The sequence below is a fragment of the Somniosus microcephalus genome, chromosome 9 (assembly GCF_052327205.1).
Source record: "Somniosus microcephalus isolate GS21.2 chromosome 9, FLI_Smic_1.0, whole genome shotgun sequence".
In the NCBI taxonomy this organism is placed as follows: Eukaryota; Metazoa; Chordata; class Chondrichthyes; order Squaliformes; family Somniosidae; genus Somniosus; species Somniosus microcephalus.
The window spans coordinates 110,573,210-110,595,259 of record NC_140995.1 but is presented as its reverse complement, the minus strand read 5'-3'; the positions used below and the strand labels follow the sequence as shown (position 1 = coordinate 110,595,259).

The following is a 22,050-nucleotide window of genomic DNA, read 5'->3' as shown; positions in this document are numbered from 1 at the left end:
GATGAAATGGAGAAGACTCTGATCCACCGTGTTCCCAGGGAAGAGTTAACGGTCGGCCAACTCCTTCATATGCTGAAGGACAAGACTCTACAAGGGGAACAATCTGAACACGAGCTTCAATCTTCAGGGGGAACGAGTTCGGAGCTCTCAAAAGTCACGGAGATAGCTGAGGTGGCAACACAAATTTTACAAGGATGCCAAAAGTACGTTGAATCACGTCAAGGTGAACAGAAGAAGGTGGAAACCGTTACTTCAGTAGAAGGGTTAAATAGCCTGATAACGCAATTACCAGTGGAAAGGAAGGTATTGAACTCACAAATGAGGTCCGTCGTGAAGGAATGGCAGATAACCCAGGAAGAGCGGGATGAATATGAATGCATGAAGAAGGCTTTTCAAGAAAGATGTTTAGGGAAGGAACCACCGTCAGCTAACGTCCAGACGGGTGAGGAGGAAGAAGAAGTCTCTCTCGCTGGCCTAACTCAGGACGAACCTGAATATTACCATGACCTGTTGAGTGACACTGAATATTATGAGGATGTGGTCTGCCCAGCTTGTGATGAAAACTCTCAAAGTGCTGAAATCCGGAGGAAGCACTTAAGGTCTAAGGAACATAGAGAGTTGGTGGCGCTACAGCTGGCAGCCGAGAAAGGAGCTCCGAGAGTTTCAAAAAGGCAGAAAAGAAAAAGAAGAAGCAGAAGATAATAACTGTCTAAAATATTAGCACTTCTACCATTCCAGGCGGGACATTACGGAAGGAGCTAAATTAGTTGAAAAACTGGTAAATGTCAAGACAGCCAGTTGGTTGTCAAAGTCCGCACTGCTGGTTCAACAGGACGAAAGTTCAAGCTGCTACGTCAAGAAAAAGGCTATGGAGGAGTCACGCTAGCCAGGTGAACCGGCTACCCCAAAGAAATGTTGTTCGGAACGAGTCAAGATCAGAGACTGAATCTATGAACTGTTTCCGCAGAGACGGAACCTGTGAACTGTTTCCACCGAGATTATATTTGTAAATTGTTTTATATGACATTGACTCCACCGAGATTATAGCTGTAATTTGTTTTATAGGAAGTTGACGATATGTATGTTTAACGGGGACTCTAAGTAATAAGCTAAAAAGGGAGGATTGTAGTGTATGTACCCGTCTACCTTTAAGGGAACTATTGAATGTAACCGTTCACCTTTAAGGGAACTACTTTAGGTGTGGCACTATTTGTTTGGCTTCTGTATACTGTAATACCGATAGTGACCACACCAGTATATAAGTGTTGTAGCAGGATTTCTGGGGCAGATTCGCCCGGACCTTCGAATAGTAAAGACCTGTTTGTTTGTTACTTCTGAAGTCTGTGTATTTATTAACTGCACAACCCACAGACTTTACAATGACGTCATCACGTTTCCCGCCGAAGGGGACGCCACGTGATGGCGTCAGATCGCGATGTTGTCGATCTAGCTCTGTTTAACCAGAGCCAACTTGAAAGGTAATAACATTGGTTACAGACAATTAATGCTAGAGGTAATAACATTGGTTACAGACAATTATGTAAGTCACTTAGTGGTTTTGCCACAATAGCGTTTAACTGATTTTTACATTGTTTTTCATTTTCAAATGGCTGTTTTAACTGCTCAATTTGTCTCCTTAGGTCCTTAATTTTTTCGTCATTTTTCTGTGCATAAAAATGGGCCGCATAGACGAGTAATTTCCTTCCTTTGTCTAATTTAATTTTCTCATCGTCGACTTGTCCCTGAATATAGCTTCTTCATAAGATGATGTCTCACTAGTCAGACACTCCGACACCAATGTTTGAGTGTCCTTAGTACTTAACATAGTTAACTTTTTATGTGATACTTCTTTCATGTTTCCCTTTTTGGGCATTTTGATGCACCTTTTATTACTGGCAAGTGATTAAATCTCTTGCGCTCCCATTAGGTTATCCCTCCCAGTTCAGTGGTTTGCCCTCTAACTTAAACTAGGACTCCACTGTGTAATACAACAGAAGATCACCATTTATCAAATCCCTTCGTGGTCGCCATTGTATGGCTAAAATGAATAAAAATCATCTCCAAACACTGAGTACTAATAATTCTTAGTGTGTCCCTTTAAGAAGTGCTGACAGTATCTCTGTCAGCTTGCTGAATGCTCACTTTTCAGAGCGAGCTTAGGACCCAACGCTGAATTCAGCGCTAAGGTCAAAGTTCACAGAGTGTGACGTTTAAGTTGGCATTGCACGCCGACTCCAGGGCCAGCGCTGGTCTCGGCTGGCCCTGGAACTTCTAGGCCAAGGTCTTTTGGAATGTAACATGAACAAAGTTAATGAAATGAATGAAAGATGTCCTTCACGGTTTTTAAGGTGTGCTGTGTTCGCTAGTACACACTTCCTCTTTCAGGACATTCTGCATCAGACAAGTGATTGAATGCTTCTATAGTACTTGAATGATTTAATCCATTTTTAGTTTAAACAACATGGGAGCTTCAGAACATCAATGAGGTATTTTTTTTTAAAAACCTCCAACCCCACAGTTGAAAAGTGAGCTGCTTTTACTTTTTTTTTCTTATCTTCCCTCAAATCCCAGCCCACCTCCCCGGGGGAAAAAAGCGTTTATGCTCCACACGAACCCCTTCCCATCCTTCCTGATCAGCATAACCCTCAATTCCTTTCTCCCTCTTATCTAGCTTCCTCTTAAATGCATCTATATTGCATGTGCATTAAAATACCGCTGGCGTCAATCTGTCTGATTATGCGTTGTATGTATGTGAACCAGATGTTTTTGTATATGGTGCAATATTTTTAAAAATAAAAACTTAAGGGAATGCAGTGCTGTGTGAACTACTGTAATTCAATGTGTGCTGTGTAAGTTATGCACTGGCTTGAAATTTTGTACTTTTAATGACACCAAATGTTTGAGCACATGGGACACTATCTGCTGTGTTCGTTATGTTCAACAAAACCAGCATTGCAGTGTTTTAATTTGACATTTTGTAATAACATTTAAAATTATTATGTACAGGAAAAGAAGAAAGACTTGCATTTATATAGCTTTATTCATACATAGTTGAAGAATAATGTGGAATTCTTTACGAATCATTTCACAAGGATGAGTAGAGATGAAGAGCCCAATTCGGGCCATCTAGCTCAGGGTTGTCCACCCTGTGGTCCTAGGACCACGTGGCCCCTGAACCCTGGCAGTCTACCCTCAAAGCCAAGGTAACTCATTTTTATTTCTTATGTGCTGGTTTATCATGTTTGACTGTTTGGAAAGAGCTGTTTTAACATGGTTGTCTTATTATAAATGATAAATCAGGACATCAAGATCTGATCTGATCAAATAGTGTCAGCAGTGTGTGTGTGTGTATGACCCACAAAAACAAAAGGTTGGATACCTAATGATCCAGCTTGTTCGTAGAAGCCATTATTGTAAATAATTTTTAGTATTGTTTATTTGGAAGAAACATTTTCCTTTTGTAGAAGGTTAACATGATGGAAATGTTTGTACTTGCGTCTTAAACGTTTGCAGAGGTTGTGATGGGATCTTTTAGAGCGTATACAAGTTGTTTTCCAGCTAAAGTAAAGTATTTGTTTTTTGAGGTTGACGGCTGTGGCGTACATGGTATGAATTAATTTTAATAGAGAAATAATTTCTGTAGTAAATGGGGAAAGTGATTTTAAAAAAAATATATACAAACCTTGGAAAAACTTCAATCAATATTAAAGTAGTGGAATTTCATCATTGTAGGTTTTGGAAAATCAGAACTATGTGAAAGAAACTATGGGCTGTTTTTTTCCAACCTCGGCAGGTCCGCAGCGGGAGACATCTGTGGCATGTGGGGACCTTGCATCTGTCTGGATCCCGGCCTCCAACAAGATATTCCGATGATTGGGCTTGTTAAGCCTGCCTTGCGAGGTTCCCGGCCAATTAATAGGAAGCGGGTCTGATGACTTCACTAGATGACGCGTAATCAGCCAATTTCCTTAAAGGGGCCATGTCCAAATTGATTTTGACAGTTGTGCTGTCGGTGTTCTGCAGCACTGAGGTGCTGGAAACACTGATGAGCACGGCACAAAGGTGAACGGCTGCACCCAGGCTTTCCCATGACTCCCTCCATATGCTTATGAAGGGAGTCACAGCACGCAGGGAGGTTCTCTTCCCTTCACACGGGCGGAAGACACCTCCCCAGGACACCAACACAGCCTGGTTGCACATTGCACAGGAGGACACAAGCAGGGATGTCGTCAGGAGGACCAGACTGCAGTGGTGCAAACCTTTCAATGATCACAGTAGATCACAAAACGTTATTGCAAAGCCACACTCCACCTCATCCTGCTGTGCCACTCATCACATCCCCATCACTCTGCCTTCCCTACTCCTGCACATCCTTACTCACGCCAACTTATCTTGCACCTCCACCTATCCCTCTCTATCTACATTATCACTTCACCATCTCACTAGCCACCACTCACACTCATCCCAATGCAATCATATCAACTAACAACACACAAGGGTAGGCACTTGGGTGTTTTAGCCAATGTTCATGTAAACTTTCTGTTATTGTGTTGTCAAACATTGAAATCCTTATTGTCACCACTTTGTCTTCTTGGACAGATTTGTGTGCACCTTTGAGAGTCTTCGTGAGTTCCAGTGAATGGTGAAAAATAACGTTCCCCACCCACCCAATGGTGATGAGTGTGAAAGGAATGGCTTGGACATTGAAGGGATGCTTTATGGTGCTGGTATGAGGTGGTGCCAACCTGGTGCACCATGTGACGGTCAGGGTGTTCAGTGTTAAGTGAAGCAAATATGGACATGGTGACTTCATCACTGGCGTCCCAGGCAGCAATGTGCATGGGTGATGATGCCCTGTGTCCAATGCAACATTAGTTGATTGCGGAGAATGTTGGTGTGGATGTTGGTTGTGCTGGTGTCGGGGCTGATCATGTTGGAATTCTGAGGGCCAAGGTGAGATTTTTTTCAAGGGCACCGAAGCTGATGGAATAGATGACAGGTGAGGTTAAGATGACCGAAGTAATCTGCCAATGTTGAGATTGGTTGTTCCAGGGAGGTGACAGTGGATAGAGAGATTACTCCAAACACTTCAAAAGTGCATAAAGCTCAAAAGTGGGTTCCAAATCATTAATGCTCCAGCTTCTAAGATTGGAAACTGACCAGCTGTAAAATGGCTGGTTTTAAGCCACTTTTGCAGCTGTCACCTATTGAAAGAAATGGAGAGTTATTCAGAACCCGACATACTTGCCTGGCGTGATCCCCGAGCGATGGGAACCTTGTGGAAAACTTGGCAAAATGCTTTGGAGCTGGGAAATTGGGGATTTAATTACTTTAAACGCACTCCTAACAAGCACAATTGAATGACCAGCCGCTTAGTGCCGTGTCTGCAAAGCGCAGGCAGAACCAGCACTTCGGAAACTGACAAGGAGGTGGGTTCAGAGCGGGACACCAGGTCGCTGTCCATCTTTTGGATTTTGACAGTGGACCCGACCCGCCTCCAAACCCGCAGTCTGAGCGCCGGCAAAATTCAGCCCTATGATACTGTTATTAACCCACCTCGCCCAAGCATGATCATCAAATTTGTAATAGGAATGTTTTAATGTACTTGTACATCAGCAGACACGTGAAACCAAAAGTCTACATTTTTCATGAGTCAGAGGCACATTAACTGAAAACTTTGTGGTATGTGACGATGTTTTAAACATAAATACACATAAATGGTTTTTGAAATGGACTGAAACATTCCATAATTTAAGGAAATATTGTAGTTAATACCATTTTTAGCTACTCTGCTTCCAAGTTACAATCAATCTACTTATCTATTATACCCCCCATAAAACAATACATTGTACCATTTTAAAATTTTAATGTTACTTTTTTTTAAAACTTTTTCTTCATTTCATTATTTTCGTGATTACTGTTGAAATAAAAATTAAGAGCCACAGGACAATGAAGTGCGATATTTTTATATCTAACAAATGAAAGTGTTCAAAGAAAACACTTTTTTTAATGCCCCTATGAATTTTCTCCTGGGTTGCTCGCATTAATCTGGGAAATTAATCTTTAATCCCTGGAAACGCCAGGACAGTCCTGGAGCGCTGGCAACTTTATCGGGTAAAAATGCAGCAGATAGATCCCCAGATTTCCATGTGGCTTTATTTTAACACAGGCGGTAATTCATTTAAAATAAATGTCGTGTAGTTTCTGAAAGGACGCGACGGCTGCCAACGAACCGGAAGCTGCGTAGAAGCGTTCTGCACGTGTGCTTCTGGCTCATTACTGGAGTGAGCTCGTTTATTAAAAAAAAAAAGTTTTAAATGCCGGGGAGGGAGCGGGATCGTGTATTTTAAACCCCCCCCAGAAACATCATGCTTCCGGTTCTAGATTAATGCGCAGTACGCTTCTGCGCAGCTTCTAGTCGTTGGCAGCAGAATCACAGAATCTACAGTGCAGATAGAGGCCATTTCGGCCCATCGAGCCTGCACCGACACATATCCCACCCTATCCCCGTAACCCCACGTATTTAATCCCCTAACACTAAGGGTCAATTTATCATAGCCAAATCAACCTAACCTGCACATCTTTGGACTGTGGGAGGAAACCGGAGCACCCGGAGGAAACCCACGCAGACACAGGGAGAATGTGCAAACTCCACACAGACAGTCGCCCGAGGCCAGATTTGAACCCGGGTCCCTGGTGCTGTGAGGCAACAGTGCTAACCACTATGCCACCGTGCCCCCCCGTCACTCCGTTTCTTAAATTCCCCAGTACAAGTTTCAAGAATGAACAACTTCTAAAGATAACATTACCACCTCAAGTGTCCTTGTGAACCACCATTTATAACATTCTTTGGGTTCTTCTCTGGTTGAGCAAGAACCCTGGGGATCTATGAACATTCTGAACCTTGCACGATTATCTTTGGAGATTGGGGAGTCATTGAGTCATAACAGCAGAGAAGGAGGTCATTCGGCCAATCGAGTCCCTGCCAGCTCTCTGTAGAGCAATCCAGTCAGTCCCATTCCCCTGCTCTATCCATGTAGCCCTGCAAGTTTATTTCTCTCAAGTGCCTATCCAGTCTCCCCTTGAAAACATTGATTGTCTCAGGTTCCACCACTTCCGTCGGCAACGAATTCCAGGTCCTCTCCACTCGCTGCATAAAGTTTTTCCTCACGTCCCCCCTGTATCTCTTGCCAAAACTGTAACTCTGTGTCCCCTAGTCCTTGTACCATCAACTAGTGGGAACAGCCTTTCCCTGTCTATCCAAACCCATCATAATCTTGTACACCTCTAACAAATCCCCCCTCAACCTCCTTTGCTCTAATGAAAACAAATCCAGCTTCTCCAAGCTGTCCTTGTAATTAAGATCCCCCATCCCCAGAACCATTCTGGTAAATCTCCTCTGCACCCTCTCGAGGACCTTCACATCCTTCCTAAAGTGTGGTGACTAGAACTGGATACAATACTCCAGTTGTGGCCTAACCAGTGCTTTATAAAGGTTCAGCATAACTTCTCTACTTTTGTATTTAATACCTCTATTTATGAAACCCAAGATCCCACATGCTTTGCTAATCACTTTCCCAATATGTCCTGCCACCTTCAGGGACCTATGGACATTAACTCCCAGGTCCCTCTGTCCCTGCACACTCTTTAAAACTGTGCCATTAAGTGTATATTGCCTCTCCCTGTTCCTTCTGCCAAAATGCATCACCTCACACTTCTCTGTATTAAATTCCATCTGCCACTTGTCTGCCCATTCTGCTAGTCTTTCTATGTCCTGTTGCAGTCGATTGGTATCATCCCAAGTTTGACACCCCCCAAGTTTGGTGTCATCGGCAAATTTAGAAACTGCTCTGTATTCCAATATCCAGGTCATTATTTAATCTATCTATCTATATCTATCTCTATCTCTATATATCTATCTATACGTCTCTCTCTCTCTCCCTCTATCGCTCTCTCTATATCCTTCCATTCTTCATGTTGTTATAACAAAGACCTCAATTATCACAAAAATCAGGTTTAGTAGCCTGAGTTTTACATGATTGTGCACTTCCAGATTACCACATTGGACAATACACCATGGCCAAAGTCCTCCTTCAGCTCGACCGCTGCAAGCAGAAGGTATTTAAATCACGAACTGAATATTTTGTTTTCAGATTTGTCAGGTTCCTGAAGTGATTTCAGAGAAAATTTCGGGTAAGGTGGCCCCCTCTTGGGCCCTCTCTCCCCTATGTGTCACCCACTTATGCCACCTTTAATTTCTCTCCCTTGGTTACTTTGCCTCCCAGTTCCTACCCTAGCCCATCACTACTCGTCAGCCTGCTGACACTTCTGCCACCAATACAAGCTTGAATCCCCCATAGAAAAACACTCTGTTTCTCTCGGCTTTCTTCGAAGGATCTGTCGAGGCACCAGCTACTACTTTCTTACGATTTTGGGTCATCTCCAGACAACTATTCCAATGCACTCCTGACCATCCTCTCATCCTCCATGCTCTGTAAATTTCAGCTCATCCAAAATTCTGACCGTATCTTATCTTGCGTCACATCCCACTCCCCCGTCACTCCTGTCCTTGCTGACCTACATTGACCAGGAACCAATGTTCCCATTAAGCTCTGCAGCTTCCCTGCAGCGGGAACACCAGCTTTTAAATAGGAAAAACTGCACATGTGCTCTATTTTGAATCGGCCATGCACCCAAAAATTTTTTTAATGAATATTGCTCCTAGTCACCCAACACCTTAAATTTGAAATTCTCATTTTTGTATTTAAATCCCTTCATCGCTTTGCCCTCCTTATCTCTGTTGACCTCCCCCGCCCCCCCCGAATTGTGTGTTCCTCTGAGTATTCTACTTCTCTCACCCTCCCGTTTGCCCTACCATTGTGTCTTCAGCCATCTCTGCCTTTCCACACACCCTCACAAGAGCGTCTTTTAAACACAGCTCTTTGACCAAGCTTTTGACCACCTCTCAATATCTCCTCCTTTGGGTCAGCGTCCATTTTTGTTTGATTACACTTCTGTAAAGTGCCTTGAGACTTTTTTTCTATATAATAGATCCTATATAAATGCTATTGTTTAGCTGTGGGTTACATTACTTGACATGCAGAGTGCAATGGGGAATTCATTTGCACTATTTAAAAAAGGGATACATGCAAACTACAACATAGAGACTAAATGTTGAAGGTTAATCTCGTTTCTTTAATCCAATGCTGAAGAAAAAACTCTTGGTAATAAACTGATGTGGGGGGGAGGAAGGAATGTCTCTGCGTTGGTACGTCTGTCTCAGCATGCTGCACAGGGTGGGGCGGGGGTAGTACTTTCAAGGAAATTTAAAATAATTGCCGCCTGCATCCTTGATTAAAGATGAGTGTAGCACTACACGGCTGGTGTCGGGTTCGAGTTCTCACCTATGGAATTAACTGTATGATACAGTACTTTGTTCATCAGACCATCTAGCTCACAACAGGCTGATGCTGCGTGAAAATGGTCTGGAAAATACACAGCCGTCAGCCTCCGTCAGAGCGTAGACTGTTCCACGTGGGGACCTGTCTTTTGGTTGCTCGGAGACTGCGAGGTGACGTCGATGGGCTCTGGCACAGTGATTGACAGCGACACTCCTCCGCTCGGACTAATGAGCGGTGGGAGGTTCGGCAATAGTGGCCAATCGGCGGTTAGACAGTCGCTCGTTCCGCGGAATAAAAGGCGCGCGACGCGGGCTGATGCAATCGGAGCCGCGAGGGTGAGAGCAGCGAGAGTTGGTGCTAAGTTCCCCGGCTCAGGTAGGGCGGCGGGAAAACCGGGCGGCTCCCCCGGGGGGATGGGAACACCGGGGGGAGGACCGGGCGGTGGGAAAACCGGGTTGCCCCCCGGGGGGGGGGTGGGAGAACCGGCGCCCCCCCCCCCCCCCAGGGGGATGGGAAGACCGGGCTGCACCCCGGGGGGTGGGAGAACCGAGCGGCTCCCCGGGGGTGGGAGGACCGGGCTCAGCGCTGCTCCGATTCACCCCCTCCTCATCCTCCCCCTGTTGGGGGCTCGGCCGTATGCGGTTAACGTTGAGTGACTCGAGGGGTGTGGGCCGGGTGTCGGTGGCGGCCTGCCTTTGGGGCATCGCCGGGAGATGCGGAAATGAGTGAACTTTCTGTCTCGAGGTCTGATGTGACCGCGCCGGCTGCTGGCCTATCCTCCTCGTCTCTCTAAATAGTCTTCACAACGTGTTCTTGAGATGCTGTCACTTACACAAGCGTAGAAGGGGCGGGCTTAGTCCTTGTCTGAAATCGGCAGGCAGGTTTCATGTGCCGGCTGTTTCATTTATGGGCTATTTTCAGATTCTGTTACTCGAGAATTGAATGGGCCAATGCAATTCTAAGGTTGGGTTGCAAGGGACGTTAGTGCAGCTTCAAAACCATCGGATTGCCCAACTTGTCTTCCTTCAGATTGCCCAAGAATTACATCGGTGTTGGGTTTTAAAGGTGTGAGACATTATTAATCGACTTTCTTGTCTGGATGATGGTATTTCCGTTGCACTTTATTTGCCGGGCTTTATTTTTTTTAATTGACAAACCAAAGAAGGACCAAGGCCCACAATGAAGAACAACATCCGTTAAAAGGATTAAAAGAGAACAAGACGTAAATCAGGAAGTAGTGATTAAATGACGTCTACCTTGGGTTTTCTAAGCCCCAAAAGTATGAGGAAATAAACGCCGAGGTCTGGGAAAGAATGAGTTAAGAGTAGGAGACTGCAGTGAGTTCATTTAAATAGAGGGGATTATAGGGACGACGATGACAACAGCAACTTGTATTTATATAGCGCCTTTAACGTAGTAAAACGTATCAAGACGCTTCACAGGAGTGATAGACCACAAAAAAATTGACACGAGCCACATAAGGAGAAATTAGGGTAGGTAAAGAGATAGGTTTTAAGGAGTGTCTTAAAGGAGGAAAGAGAGGTAACGAGGCGGAGAGGTTTAAGCAAGGAATTCCAGAGCTTAAGGCCGAGGCAACAGAAGGAACGTCCACCAATGGGTGAACATAAGAAATAGGAATTGATTGGGTCGATTGGGCTTATACTCACTGGATTTTAGAAGAATGAGAGGGGATCTCATTTAAACTTATAAAATTCTAACAGGACTAGACAGACTAGATGCAGGAAGGATGTTCCCGATGGCAGGGGAGTCCAGAACCAGGGGTCATAGTCTAAAGATAACGGGTAAGCCATTTAGGACAGAGATGAGGAGGAATTTCTTCACCCAGAGAGTGGTGAACCTGTGGAATTCTCTACCACAGAAGGCAGTTGAGGCCAATTCATTAAATATATTCAAGAAGGAGTTAGATATATTTCTTAAGGCTAAAGGGATCAAGGGATATGGGGAGAAGGCAGGGACAGGGTACTGAGTTTGGATGATCAGCCATGATCTCATTGAATGGCGGAGCAGGCTGGAGGGGCCGAATGGCCTACTCCTGCTCCTATCTTCTATGTTTTTATGAGCAGGAGTAGGCCATTTGGCCCCTCGAGCCAGCTCCGCAATTCAATAAGATCATGGTTGATCTGATCTTGGCCTCAACTCCACTTTCCCGCCAGCTCCTCATAACCCTGGACTCCCCTTAAGCTCAAATATCTGTCTATCTCCGCCTTGAATATATGCAATGACTCCGCCTCCACAGCTCTCTGGGGTAGAGAATTCCACTGAGCGATTGATTACCCATAGCTCTCTGGGGTAGAGAATGGGGTTGAGCGATTTATAATCAGGGTTGCTCAAGAGAGCAGAATTAAGAGGAACGCGGTCATCTCGGGGGGTTGTGGGGCTGAAGGAGATTACAGAGATAGGGAGGGACAAGGCCATGGAGGGATTTGAAAACAAAGGTGAGAATTTTGAAATCGAGGTGTTGCTTAACTGGGAGCCAGTTTAGGTCAGGAGCACAGGGGTGATGGGTGAACGGGACTTGGTGCGAGTTAGGACACAGGCAGCCGAGTTTTGGATGACCAAGTTTACATAGGGTAGAACGTGGGAGGCCAGCCAGGAGTGCGTTGGAATAGTCAAGCCTAGAGGTAACAAAGGCATGGATGAGGGTTTCAGCAGCAGATGAGCTGAGGCAAGGGCGGAGACGGGTGATGTTACGGAGGTGGAAATAGGCGGTCTTAGTTATGCTGCGGATATGTGGTCGGAAGTGCATTTCAGGGTCAAATATGATACCAAGGTTGCGAACAGTGTAGTTCAGCCTCAGACAGATGTTGGGGAGAGGGATGGAGTCAGTGGCTAGGGAACAGAGTTTGTGGCGGGGACTGAAAACAATGTACCAAGATTATTATCTAGGGTGGCACAGTTACAGCTTAAAAGGAAGAAAAGTTCAAAGGATCTTCATTGTATAAAAAATGATAACCCATTTCACTAATAAGTTAAGGCCAGTAATTTGATCTGTGAATGTGTAAGAGGCTATTTCCAAAATGTTACCAGTGCACTCTGAATTTTACCATCTGATCTCAAAACAGTTTTTAAGAAATCCATAAGAAAAGGTCATTTTTTTCTCAAAATAGGTCATTTTTCTCATTCTTAACCATCAAAATTAAATAATTGCCCAGCTGATAAATATAGCATTGATTTGATTGCATTGTATTGGCTTCTCAGGTTAAAAATAGTATGAAGGCTGCATCAGCCTTGCTGATGTCCATTTGATAGGGTAGACACAAAGATGATGTTTCCATTTGTGGGGAGACCAAAACTAGGGGCCATAAATATAAGATAGTTACTGTAAAAGCTTCTTTACCCAGAAAGTGGTTCGAATGTGGAACTTGCTACCACATGGAGTAGTTGAGGTAAATAGCATAGATGCATTTAAGGGAAAGCTAGATAAGCACATGAGGGAGAAAGGATAAGAAGGATATGCAGAAAGACTAGATTAAGTAGGGTGGGAAGAGGCTTGAGTTGAGTGTAAACACTGGCACAGACCGAATGGCCTGTTTCTGTGCTGTAAATTCTATGTAATATATAGCAAATTACTTAAGAAAAGCTCATTCTTTTAGTTTTCCCATTTTAGCACTCGACTAGATTTTCAAGGTATGTTCTCATCGCTACCTTGCTGTCTGACAAATTACGTTTTCTGGTTTACTTTAATATTTTATATACTTCAAATAAGGTCCCCAAGTAATTGTTGCATCTGAAGAAAATCCTCAAATTAAGTAATGAATACCCGGGGGTGACAGTGGAAGGGTTCAGAGTACTTTGTCAAACCGAACCACCGTTTAGGCTCAATTTAATTACTACCATTATCAGTCAAAGGCATATTTATAGGGGCGTTTGCGTGACTGCAGCTAGTGTGAAGGCGATGCTGCTTATACTGACTGGATTAATCATTTGTATTTGATTTGATTACAGGGAAATTCAAGAACCACTATATACATGCAGATCTGTGAAGCCTTGGCTTAGTATCTATTAGAGAAAGCATAGCTCTTCCTGGGACTTTTTTTGGATTTGTGCATTCAAATGACAGAAGGGGAGAATTCTGTGTGGAGTAGTCATGCTGGGTAACGGCAAGCTTGACTTATTTCACCTCTTGCCATGTTTTTCCCCTACCTCTCTTCCTTTAGTCCCAGTCTGCTGAAGTGTGCGCATGTGCAACCTTTCCTAGTAAAGCATTTCCTGGAATAGTGGTGACAGCGAGGTCTGGCCCGAGAAGTAGGTATCTGGAGGAGAGGCTCCATGCTGCTGAATTGGCCTAGTGTTGATATCTATCCTTCAGGTGGATTTTGCTGACTTTGTTATGGGGATTTTTTTTTTAACTTATTATACAAAATGTACTTGAACTTGCAAATATTAGTGTGATTATGGAATGGCTCATCAGAAGGGAATCTAGTCTGTTTTATAGAGCTCTGTCTCTAACTGAAAGGAACCTCTACTTTATCTGGTGGTCCCTGTTATGCATTTTGAGTTCTGAATTTGTCCAGTTTACATTTGGATTTTGGCAGCTGCCAAGTCCTTCTGATATCAGAAAGTAGTGCATGGATTATTTTGTGAGGGTGTGATACCCTCTCTGGCCATGTACCTGTGTAACCTGCTTTCAGGCCACCGTCAAGACAACTCTTAGTTGTTCAGCTGTTGGAATGGTAGACCAGCCTGGCTGAAATCAGCAACCTGTAGTTTCTACTGTGTGGCATTGCCTATTGACACATCAATGTGCCAGCCCTTTTTGTCACCAAATATGTTTTTGGGTTGGTGGAGGGGGGGTGGGCGGAGGTGGGCTTGGTGTTGTATCACTGTGTTGTGTCATAGGATAGTAGGGCACAAGTTTGAATATTTAATTTGTGGTGAGCTGTCAGTCTCATACAAGCAGTTGTCAAAAGGTGTGGTTGGATATTTCCATGTAGGAAGAGGGGCAGTCGCACATTTCTCAGCAGCTGGTTTCAGAATGAAGAACTGTATAAGTTGTCTTCGCAGTGAAGATATTATATAGCCTGGGAAGGTCTAGGAAATGGAGAGAAAATGCCTGTTTAAAAAGAGTGGTTCAACTCGGGGGAAAAAAAAAAAAAAAAATTATATGCTGGGTGAAATAACTCCAATGTTTTAAGAAAGTAAGCGTCCTTTGTAATGGGGGTGTGTTCTAGAGTATGCTGTGGTGTGCAATTCAGTAAGCAACCAGGGTTTTTACAGAACATTCATGCAGGGGGCATAAATTCTTTGCCAATGGTAGTGGTTTTATGGGTTAGGCTTATTTGGACACGGCCTAACTGCAACCCGAGTGAAGACAAATCGTGCACATCAATGTATGTTCATTTTTGCACCTGGGCAAATTATTCACATGAGATTGTTTGAATTCTGATTATTGACCTGAATTGATAAAGATGCTAAGTTAGGTTTAAGCATTGTTTAGCGAGCAGCAAACAGGCACTTTGCTCTGTCTTAACATATTTCTTCCCCTACTATGACTCCAGCCTAAAAACTGCCCGGGGACACGTTGGGTGTGGAGCTCAACAGATCCTTCAGTCCCACTCTGGTACAGTTCTGAACTCAGACATTCAAATCTTTAAGATCCCAGATCCTCACTGTCTATAAACAACACGCTGCCTCATCAAGGGTTCCCACACCATCCATGAGCATAATGTATTAAGATAATGCTGAAAATGCACAGATTATCTGTTAACGTTTTGGGTGCAGACCCTTTGTCAGAACTATTTTTTTGTGATTTTGGTTTCCAGCATTTGCAGATTTTTCTTTTAATCTGATTATAATGTGCTGCTAAAAAGATGCATTACACAAATAACTTTGTATTCGAGATTTTGACCTGGACTACCCACTTTCTAACGGTTTATTTATATTCCCTCATCTGTTGTGTCATGAAAGGGGTGTGTGAGAAGTGTTGACTGTCTCCCACTTTGGGTCATTTTTTGCATTTTGTTGATCAGCTGCAATTACAGCAAACAGAAATGGTTTGATGTGAAAAATCTGCAGATTGTGTTGTACATGTTTGTGTAGGCTACACGTTATTTGTCAGGGGCTGGAGCTAGAAGTTATGCATAACTTGTGTGATCAGTTTACTTTGGGTATAGTATGTGCTCTATAACAGCTTGTTGTTCTTCTGGTGAAATCAGGATGCTTAAGGGAATAAGATGTGTCCGGAGAATGTTTGCTGAATGCATTGGAAGTTAACTATTTTAAAATGTCACGCGGGGAGAGCAATCTGTTGTTATCAGTTGTGTCAGAAAACTGAAGTAGATGCTGTCCCTGCTACCATAGCTTAAAAGGCATTGATCGTCATTCTCTTTTTGGATTGATATTTGTATATACACAACATGCAGTGTCATTCATATCTCTGCAATATTTTTTTGATTGTTTTCGTTGTAAAATGAACTTCTCCGATTAGTACGTACCCACCAGTACTTCTCCTTAGCATTTTTCACAATCCAGGTGACAGTGTGAATATGTGTACCATTTACACCTTATTTTGTACTGACACTAGGATTTCAATATGATCTCAAAACTTTGTGTACTTGAGTCAGATGGAGGGTTATAACAAAACCTACAACTTTTGGACATAACCCATACCAACTGAGATTTGAGTCTTTTTGATGCCTGTTTACACAGGCATATGAGGGAATGAGAATTGGTTGGATTACTACTGAGATAAGAGGAACAAACAATAGATCTTGTACTGAAACTTGAAAAACACAACATAAAGAATAACATAGTTTAGCCCAAAGTACATAATTGAGTTAAACTGAATTAACATGATAGTCCAAAACTAGAGGCCATAGATATAAGATGGTCACTAATAAAGACAATAGGGAATTCTTTACCAAGAGAGTGGTAAGAATGTGGAACACGCTACCATAAGGAGTAGTTGAGGTGAAAAGCGTAGATGAATTTAAGGGGAAGTTAGATAAGCACGAGGAAGAAAGGAATAGGAGGCTATGCTGACAGTTAAATGAAGAGGGGTGGGAGGAGGCTCGTGTGGAACATAAACACCGGCACGGACCAGTTGGGTCGAATGGCCTGTTTCTATACTATAGACTCTCTATGTAATTGTGCCAATGAAGATTCTTTTAGAATTTAATGAGCATGATTTGGAGTATTAATTACTCTGGGTAAACTTTGTGTCATTTCTTCCTCAGACGTGAATGATGCCAGTTTTCAGGAATTTGGCCAAGACTGCCAAGCAGGCGCTGTTGAGCAATGGTTGCAGTTGCCACATTCCTGCTGTGACTGTCCGGCTTATGAGCTGCTCCCCAAGACAAGTAAATGCAGATGCTAGCTATCACTCTGTGTCTTTTGCTGAATCGGATCACCCCCGTGTTCTTATCACAGGTATGTATCCAGTTTTTTCATTTGATATCTTCCGGTATGCTGGTACAAAATGTGACTCGATATAAAATTAGGCACTTTTTTAATTTGAGTTTTTGATCTTTGACTTTGGTGGCTTTTTAAATGTTGTCGGAAAAGGAGGTGTGCTCTAAGTACTAGGGCCTAGAAATTGGGTTTTGGCTTAGCCAGGGCTTTAGCGCCGGAAATTAGTGCCGGCACTAAGTCCCCTGCGCGTGCCAAAAATTCAGTGGCGCCGCGCCCAAACGGCTGCCGGCGCTACTGAAGGGTCTTAGCGCCTGGAAAAGGGCGCTAACTGCCGTTTCGCGCCGCAATTCCGGCGCTGCGGCACCCGATGCGGTGCGGCAGGCTGGGGAAGTGCAGGCCTCCTCCTTCCGTTAAGGAGGAGCTGCCTGCACCCGGCCGCGGCCCGCGCAAATCTGCTTAAAAATGAGCCCGGCACCTCAGACAAGTGCCGGGCTTGCATCTGTTCCGGGGGGGGAGAGAAGTCCGGGGAGGGAGCTGCGGGCAGGCGGCCGGCCGCCGCGGGGCCTTTAATGCGCCGGCTCTAACTGCAGTAAGGCACCTCTGACAAAACGCTGGTTGCGGCTGCCACGGGCGAGGCGGCCGCAACTCAATTTCGGAGTTCGGGCGGGTTACCACGGCAACCGGGACGCTGCGCACACCGATGACGTCATCGGTGCCGGCACAGCGCTACCGGAGCAACGCCGATTTAGGGCCCCAGGGAATTTCACTACTGGCCATAACTCCGGCGCAAGGCCCTCTAGCGCCTCAAATGAGGCGCTAAGGCTACTGAATTTTCAGCCGTAGATTTCTACCCCAGTTTTATGTTTTCATTTCTTCTTTTCTGTCCAATTTTCTCTCTTGCCCTCCTGAAGACATTTAGCCTCTTGTTTGGCTATAGCTCTGCAGATAGCAGGCACCCTCCAACAACTTGCTCAAGTTGTTGTTCTTCACATCAACAGTCTATTTGGCATAGCCACGTCTGGTGCTGTCCTCGCTTGACCTGTTACATCCACGCATGCATTCCAAGCGTGAATCACTGAATAACTAGCGAGACCAGAACCCAGCTAATATTTTTAACCCTGCCCCAACCCAAGGGCACTTGAGGACAATTATAGGAGCCCTACCACCACCCCAGCCAAGAACAACTAAAATAGTGCAAAGTGGGTATCAACGTGCAATTTTTAATCATTGGGAACTACTGTTGCCTCCAATATTGGAAGTCTTAAGGTTCTAGACCTCAGATAATCAAGCTCGCTGTAATAAATGTCTATAATTGCTTCTATTAACAGCACTGAAATACAGAGTAGCACTTCAAAATACAAAGTCAAATAAAAAAGTCAAACAATAGAAAAAATTAATCGTTACTACTCCGGAACAGAGATATGGGATTCACTGCGCAGTTATCTCTCAAGTCTGTTCTAACAAACTGGTGTTGCTATGTACACCTTTTTATATAAGTGACTTGTTTACACAAATCTAGCAGCTGGTCTTGTGCAATGGTGGTCATGGAACAATTTAGTTATTAATCTCTTTTAACTTTGTTAAATATAAGTGGATAATTCTAACAAACACTTTAGCTATATTCCATGTGCTATGTTGCACAACTGGTGCCATTATACAGCCTGTAGAATTGTATGCTTTGAACATTCTCTGATAATGTATTACTATTTTGCATTACATTGTGCAAATGAAAAGTAATAATTTTACAAACCATATAATTAATGGTGTGTATAGTCACTGTTGTGAATTGCTGTTCTACCAAGATATCCAAAGTTGCATTTAAAAATCGGTGTGTCTTGCCTGGGGCTGTCGGTACTCTTCTGAATTATAAACATGAGCTTGCAGAGATAAGTGCACATGAATTTTTCCAACCAAGCAGGACTGTGCCAGATTTGTAGTAGTTGTCTTCTGCTGTTGAAAGCAAATGTGTTGTTTCAGTTTTATGCTAATAAGTGTTCTGCATTTCAGGTGGCTTAGGGCAACTTGGTGTGGGCCTTGCTAACTTGCTACGGTATGTAACTGTAACATTGCATTTGAACATTATTCAAATGGTGAATGTGTAACAGCTGATGAACTTGACAAAACTGCAGTATGAAAGTTTGAAGCTCACTTCATTGAGTACCATGGGGTAGAGTTTCCACTAGTAATATCAGCACAATCTGGGTGGAATCGGCCAAACCAACACAAAAGATCGGGGGATTTTAAACGTAAGTGAGTTAGACCCCAAAACCATTGGTGTTTTTCATGATCTTTACAGTGGCTTAAGATTTGCCCGAGATCAGGCCCCACCAACAAAACTGGCCATGCACCCAGGTCAAATTTGCAAGATTGTGCTGGTTTGGGAAGACTCTTCAAATTGTGTTAAATTTCTGGGTGCACAGGCACTAGAAGGCACGTTTTTACAGTTTTTTTTATATCTCAGAATATTTAATTTTACTAAAACCAACTAGTGTACAACAATGAAACTAGTAAATGGTTCAGTATAGTTTAAAAAAAATTTTTTCCATGATTTTAAATCCAGTTACTCACAGGTGGAGGACTGGACACTTATTAAAAATGTGATTAAATCCATTTTCAGCTGTATTAATAAAGCTGCACCAGGTTACCACTCTTGGATATCAATGAATATGTTTTAATGGAAAGAAGAAAAAACACGATTACATCCTATTAAGCTGCCTGATTGCACTGGTTCATGGAAGATTTTATGTTGTGATTATGCAAATGAGTTATTGGAAATTTGAACTTCAACCTAACCAGCGCAATTTCCCGATTGTGCCTGAAGCGGAAACTCTACCGCCCCCCCCCCCCGGTGTCGCTTTATTATATGATTAATTCAGTTGAATCTAATAGAGGATTAGTGTGGGAAAAGTATGTCACTATTGATATTCATATCATAGGAGTAATCTGAGTGTATTTTCATTTTTAGTAAATTTACAAAAAACCACAACAAAATTAAAAAAACACAAGTTTTTTGTGTAAGAAAAAAGTGTCCTAATTTTTATGATGGGTATTAAAATGCAACTTTTAGCTTGGTAATTTCTGCCTTGTGGCTAACTTGTATAGATTGTTTTATTGATGTGGACACATCATGGAACAAGCAAAGCTTCAGTACTGGCCCGTTTTGGGGGGAGCGGAGGGATTTTTAGATTAATCATGCCAGAGTGTGTTTCCGCTGAGTATGTAACAAAAATATGCTGATTCTTTCACAGGAAACGCTTTGGTAAAAACAATGTAATTCTCTCTGATATCAGGAAACCCCCAGATCATGTGTTCTACAGTGGTAAGTGCTCTGAGTTTAAAAATAGTTTGTTTTCCAGTATTGAAAAGGTAAGAATATAAACATTTAGCTAATCTTTGTCTTGCCTATTCAGGGCCATTTATATATTCTGATATCTTGGACTACAAGAATCTGCGTGAAATTGTTGTCAATAATCGTATTACGTGGCTGATTCACTACAGTGCACTGCTGAGTGCTGTCGGGGAAGCAAATGTACCTCTAGCGCGCAATGTCAATATAACAGGTGAGTGCATGACAATTGACATTTCTATAGTTGGAACAATTGAATTTGAGCTAAAGTAACACACATGTTTTTCTTCACCTGAAAAATGGTCACTATAATGCATTTTAAACAAACCGCTTAACTACATGTATATTCACAAATATGTTTTAATTTAAGCTTGAGGTACACTTAAATTGCTGTTATATAAATGTGTTTTTGAAAATATCAAGCCTTTAGAAGCCTGTTATTTGCTATTAGTACATTTACTTACATAAGATAGGGACACTAAAAGTTCTGTGCTTGTAATGGATTTAGTTTTCTTTAATACCATCAATAGATTGTATTAAACAAATACTTCTATCAATTGTGTTTTTCAAAGTTTATAATAACTTTGCTCTGTTTGCAGGTCTGCACAATGTCTTGGATATTGCTGCTGAACATAACCTTCGCCTGTTTGTTCCCAGCACTATTGGTGCATTTGGACCAACTTCTCCCAGAAATCCAACTCCTGATCTCTGTGTACAGAGACCTAGGACAATCTATGGGGTCTCCAAGGTGCATGCAGAGCTAATGGGCGAGGTATGTGGCGTTTAAGAATATTGAAATAAAAAGGCCTTTGATCTCACTGTCTCCGGGTTCTATTTCATCAGAGCCTTTCCTATCAGAAATCCATTTCCTTTATTCCTAGTTGGATTAGGAATTGGTTATTTCCGTTTAAAATACTTAACCCAAGTGCGTCTGGTTTATAAATTGTTAACTCTGGGCACAAAGAAGTCATTCTTCAGCTTTAGTTATTCTAATATGGTTTGACACAAAAATCTATCTCCATTGACTTTATTCATTCATTACTTTTTTATAAATCCTTCCTCCAGAATTCATTTTCATCTCCCCCTCTCTTTTCCCCCCCCCCCCCCCCCCCCACGAATGCTTTCCATTGCACATGCGTCTTTGTAAGGACTGTGATCACAGCTGTACATATGCACTTTCTGATGCTTTTTATAATAATGTGCATGTTACTTCATTGGACTGGGATGATGTTGATCTACTTCTTTTACCCCAGCAATTGTTATTTGTATTTCTGACTGTTGTGACAACGCTTTCAATGCTTAGTTAACTGTTCAGTGGATTTTTTTTTTGTTTATAATCTTTGTATTTACTGTTCATAGTAACCTTACAATTCTTGGTATTAAACTTCATGAGTGAGGCCTGACTTTTGGAATTACAGACCAGTTAATCTGAAACCAATATTTTACAGGATGTTATAAATGTCTTAAAGGCATAAATGACATAGGATTGTGCACATGGATGTAGAATCAACAGGTCATTTTCAGAATCTCTGGAATTATGTGTGGAAGTAACTAAATTGACAGTGGCAGGCCAATAGATATTTGGGTTTTCAGGAAGCACTTTATTAAAAGCTTCATATGTGGAACTTTAAAAATAAGGCTCATGGAATTAATGGCAAGTTAACTAACCAGATTTAAAACGGTCTTAGTAATGGAACGCAGAGGCAAAAAGGAAAATCTGAGGAGTTATTGGTGGAATGAATTCCACCGGTTCTGGATTTTCGCTGTTCAGAATATTTATAAGTGATTGGGGGGGAGGGGGGGGCAAAATCCTGTATTACAGTAGGTTAGGTGGTGGTCTTTCACTTCTGAGAAAAATGCTGTGTGGAGCATACTGGCTGTGAAGTGTGGCTATGCAAAAGATGCCAACTGGTCTAGGATGTTGGTTAGATG

The 22,050-nt window shown here is 42.8% G+C and overlaps 1 protein-coding gene across 5 annotated transcripts in view; it reads left to right on the top strand.

The window, feature by feature from the left end:
* Positions 1–2,397: 2,397 nt before the first annotated feature.
* Positions 2,398–22,050, top strand: part of tdh (L-threonine dehydrogenase) — a 28,255-nt gene continuing 8,602 nt past the window's right edge. The window contains exons 1-7 of one of the 5 annotated variants that reach the window (XM_085997011.1): positions 2,398–2,525; positions 3,007–3,203; positions 16,598–16,790; positions 18,780–18,822; positions 20,021–20,091; positions 20,183–20,332; positions 20,718–20,890. In XM_085997011.1, coding sequence (XP_085853137.1) covers positions 16,604–16,790; positions 18,780–18,822; positions 20,021–20,091; positions 20,183–20,332; positions 20,718–20,890 — 624 coding nt within the window. In that variant the 5' untranslated portion in view covers positions 2,398–2,525; positions 3,007–3,203; positions 16,598–16,603. Of the gene's footprint in view, positions 2,526–3,006; positions 3,204–9,668; positions 9,777–9,946; positions 10,467–13,372; positions 13,517–16,597; positions 16,791–18,779; positions 18,823–20,020; positions 20,092–20,182; positions 20,333–20,717; positions 20,891–22,050 lie in introns of those variants that run through there. The other 4 variants (XM_085997012.1, XM_085997010.1, XM_085997014.1 and 1 more) reach the window with 4 other exon arrangements.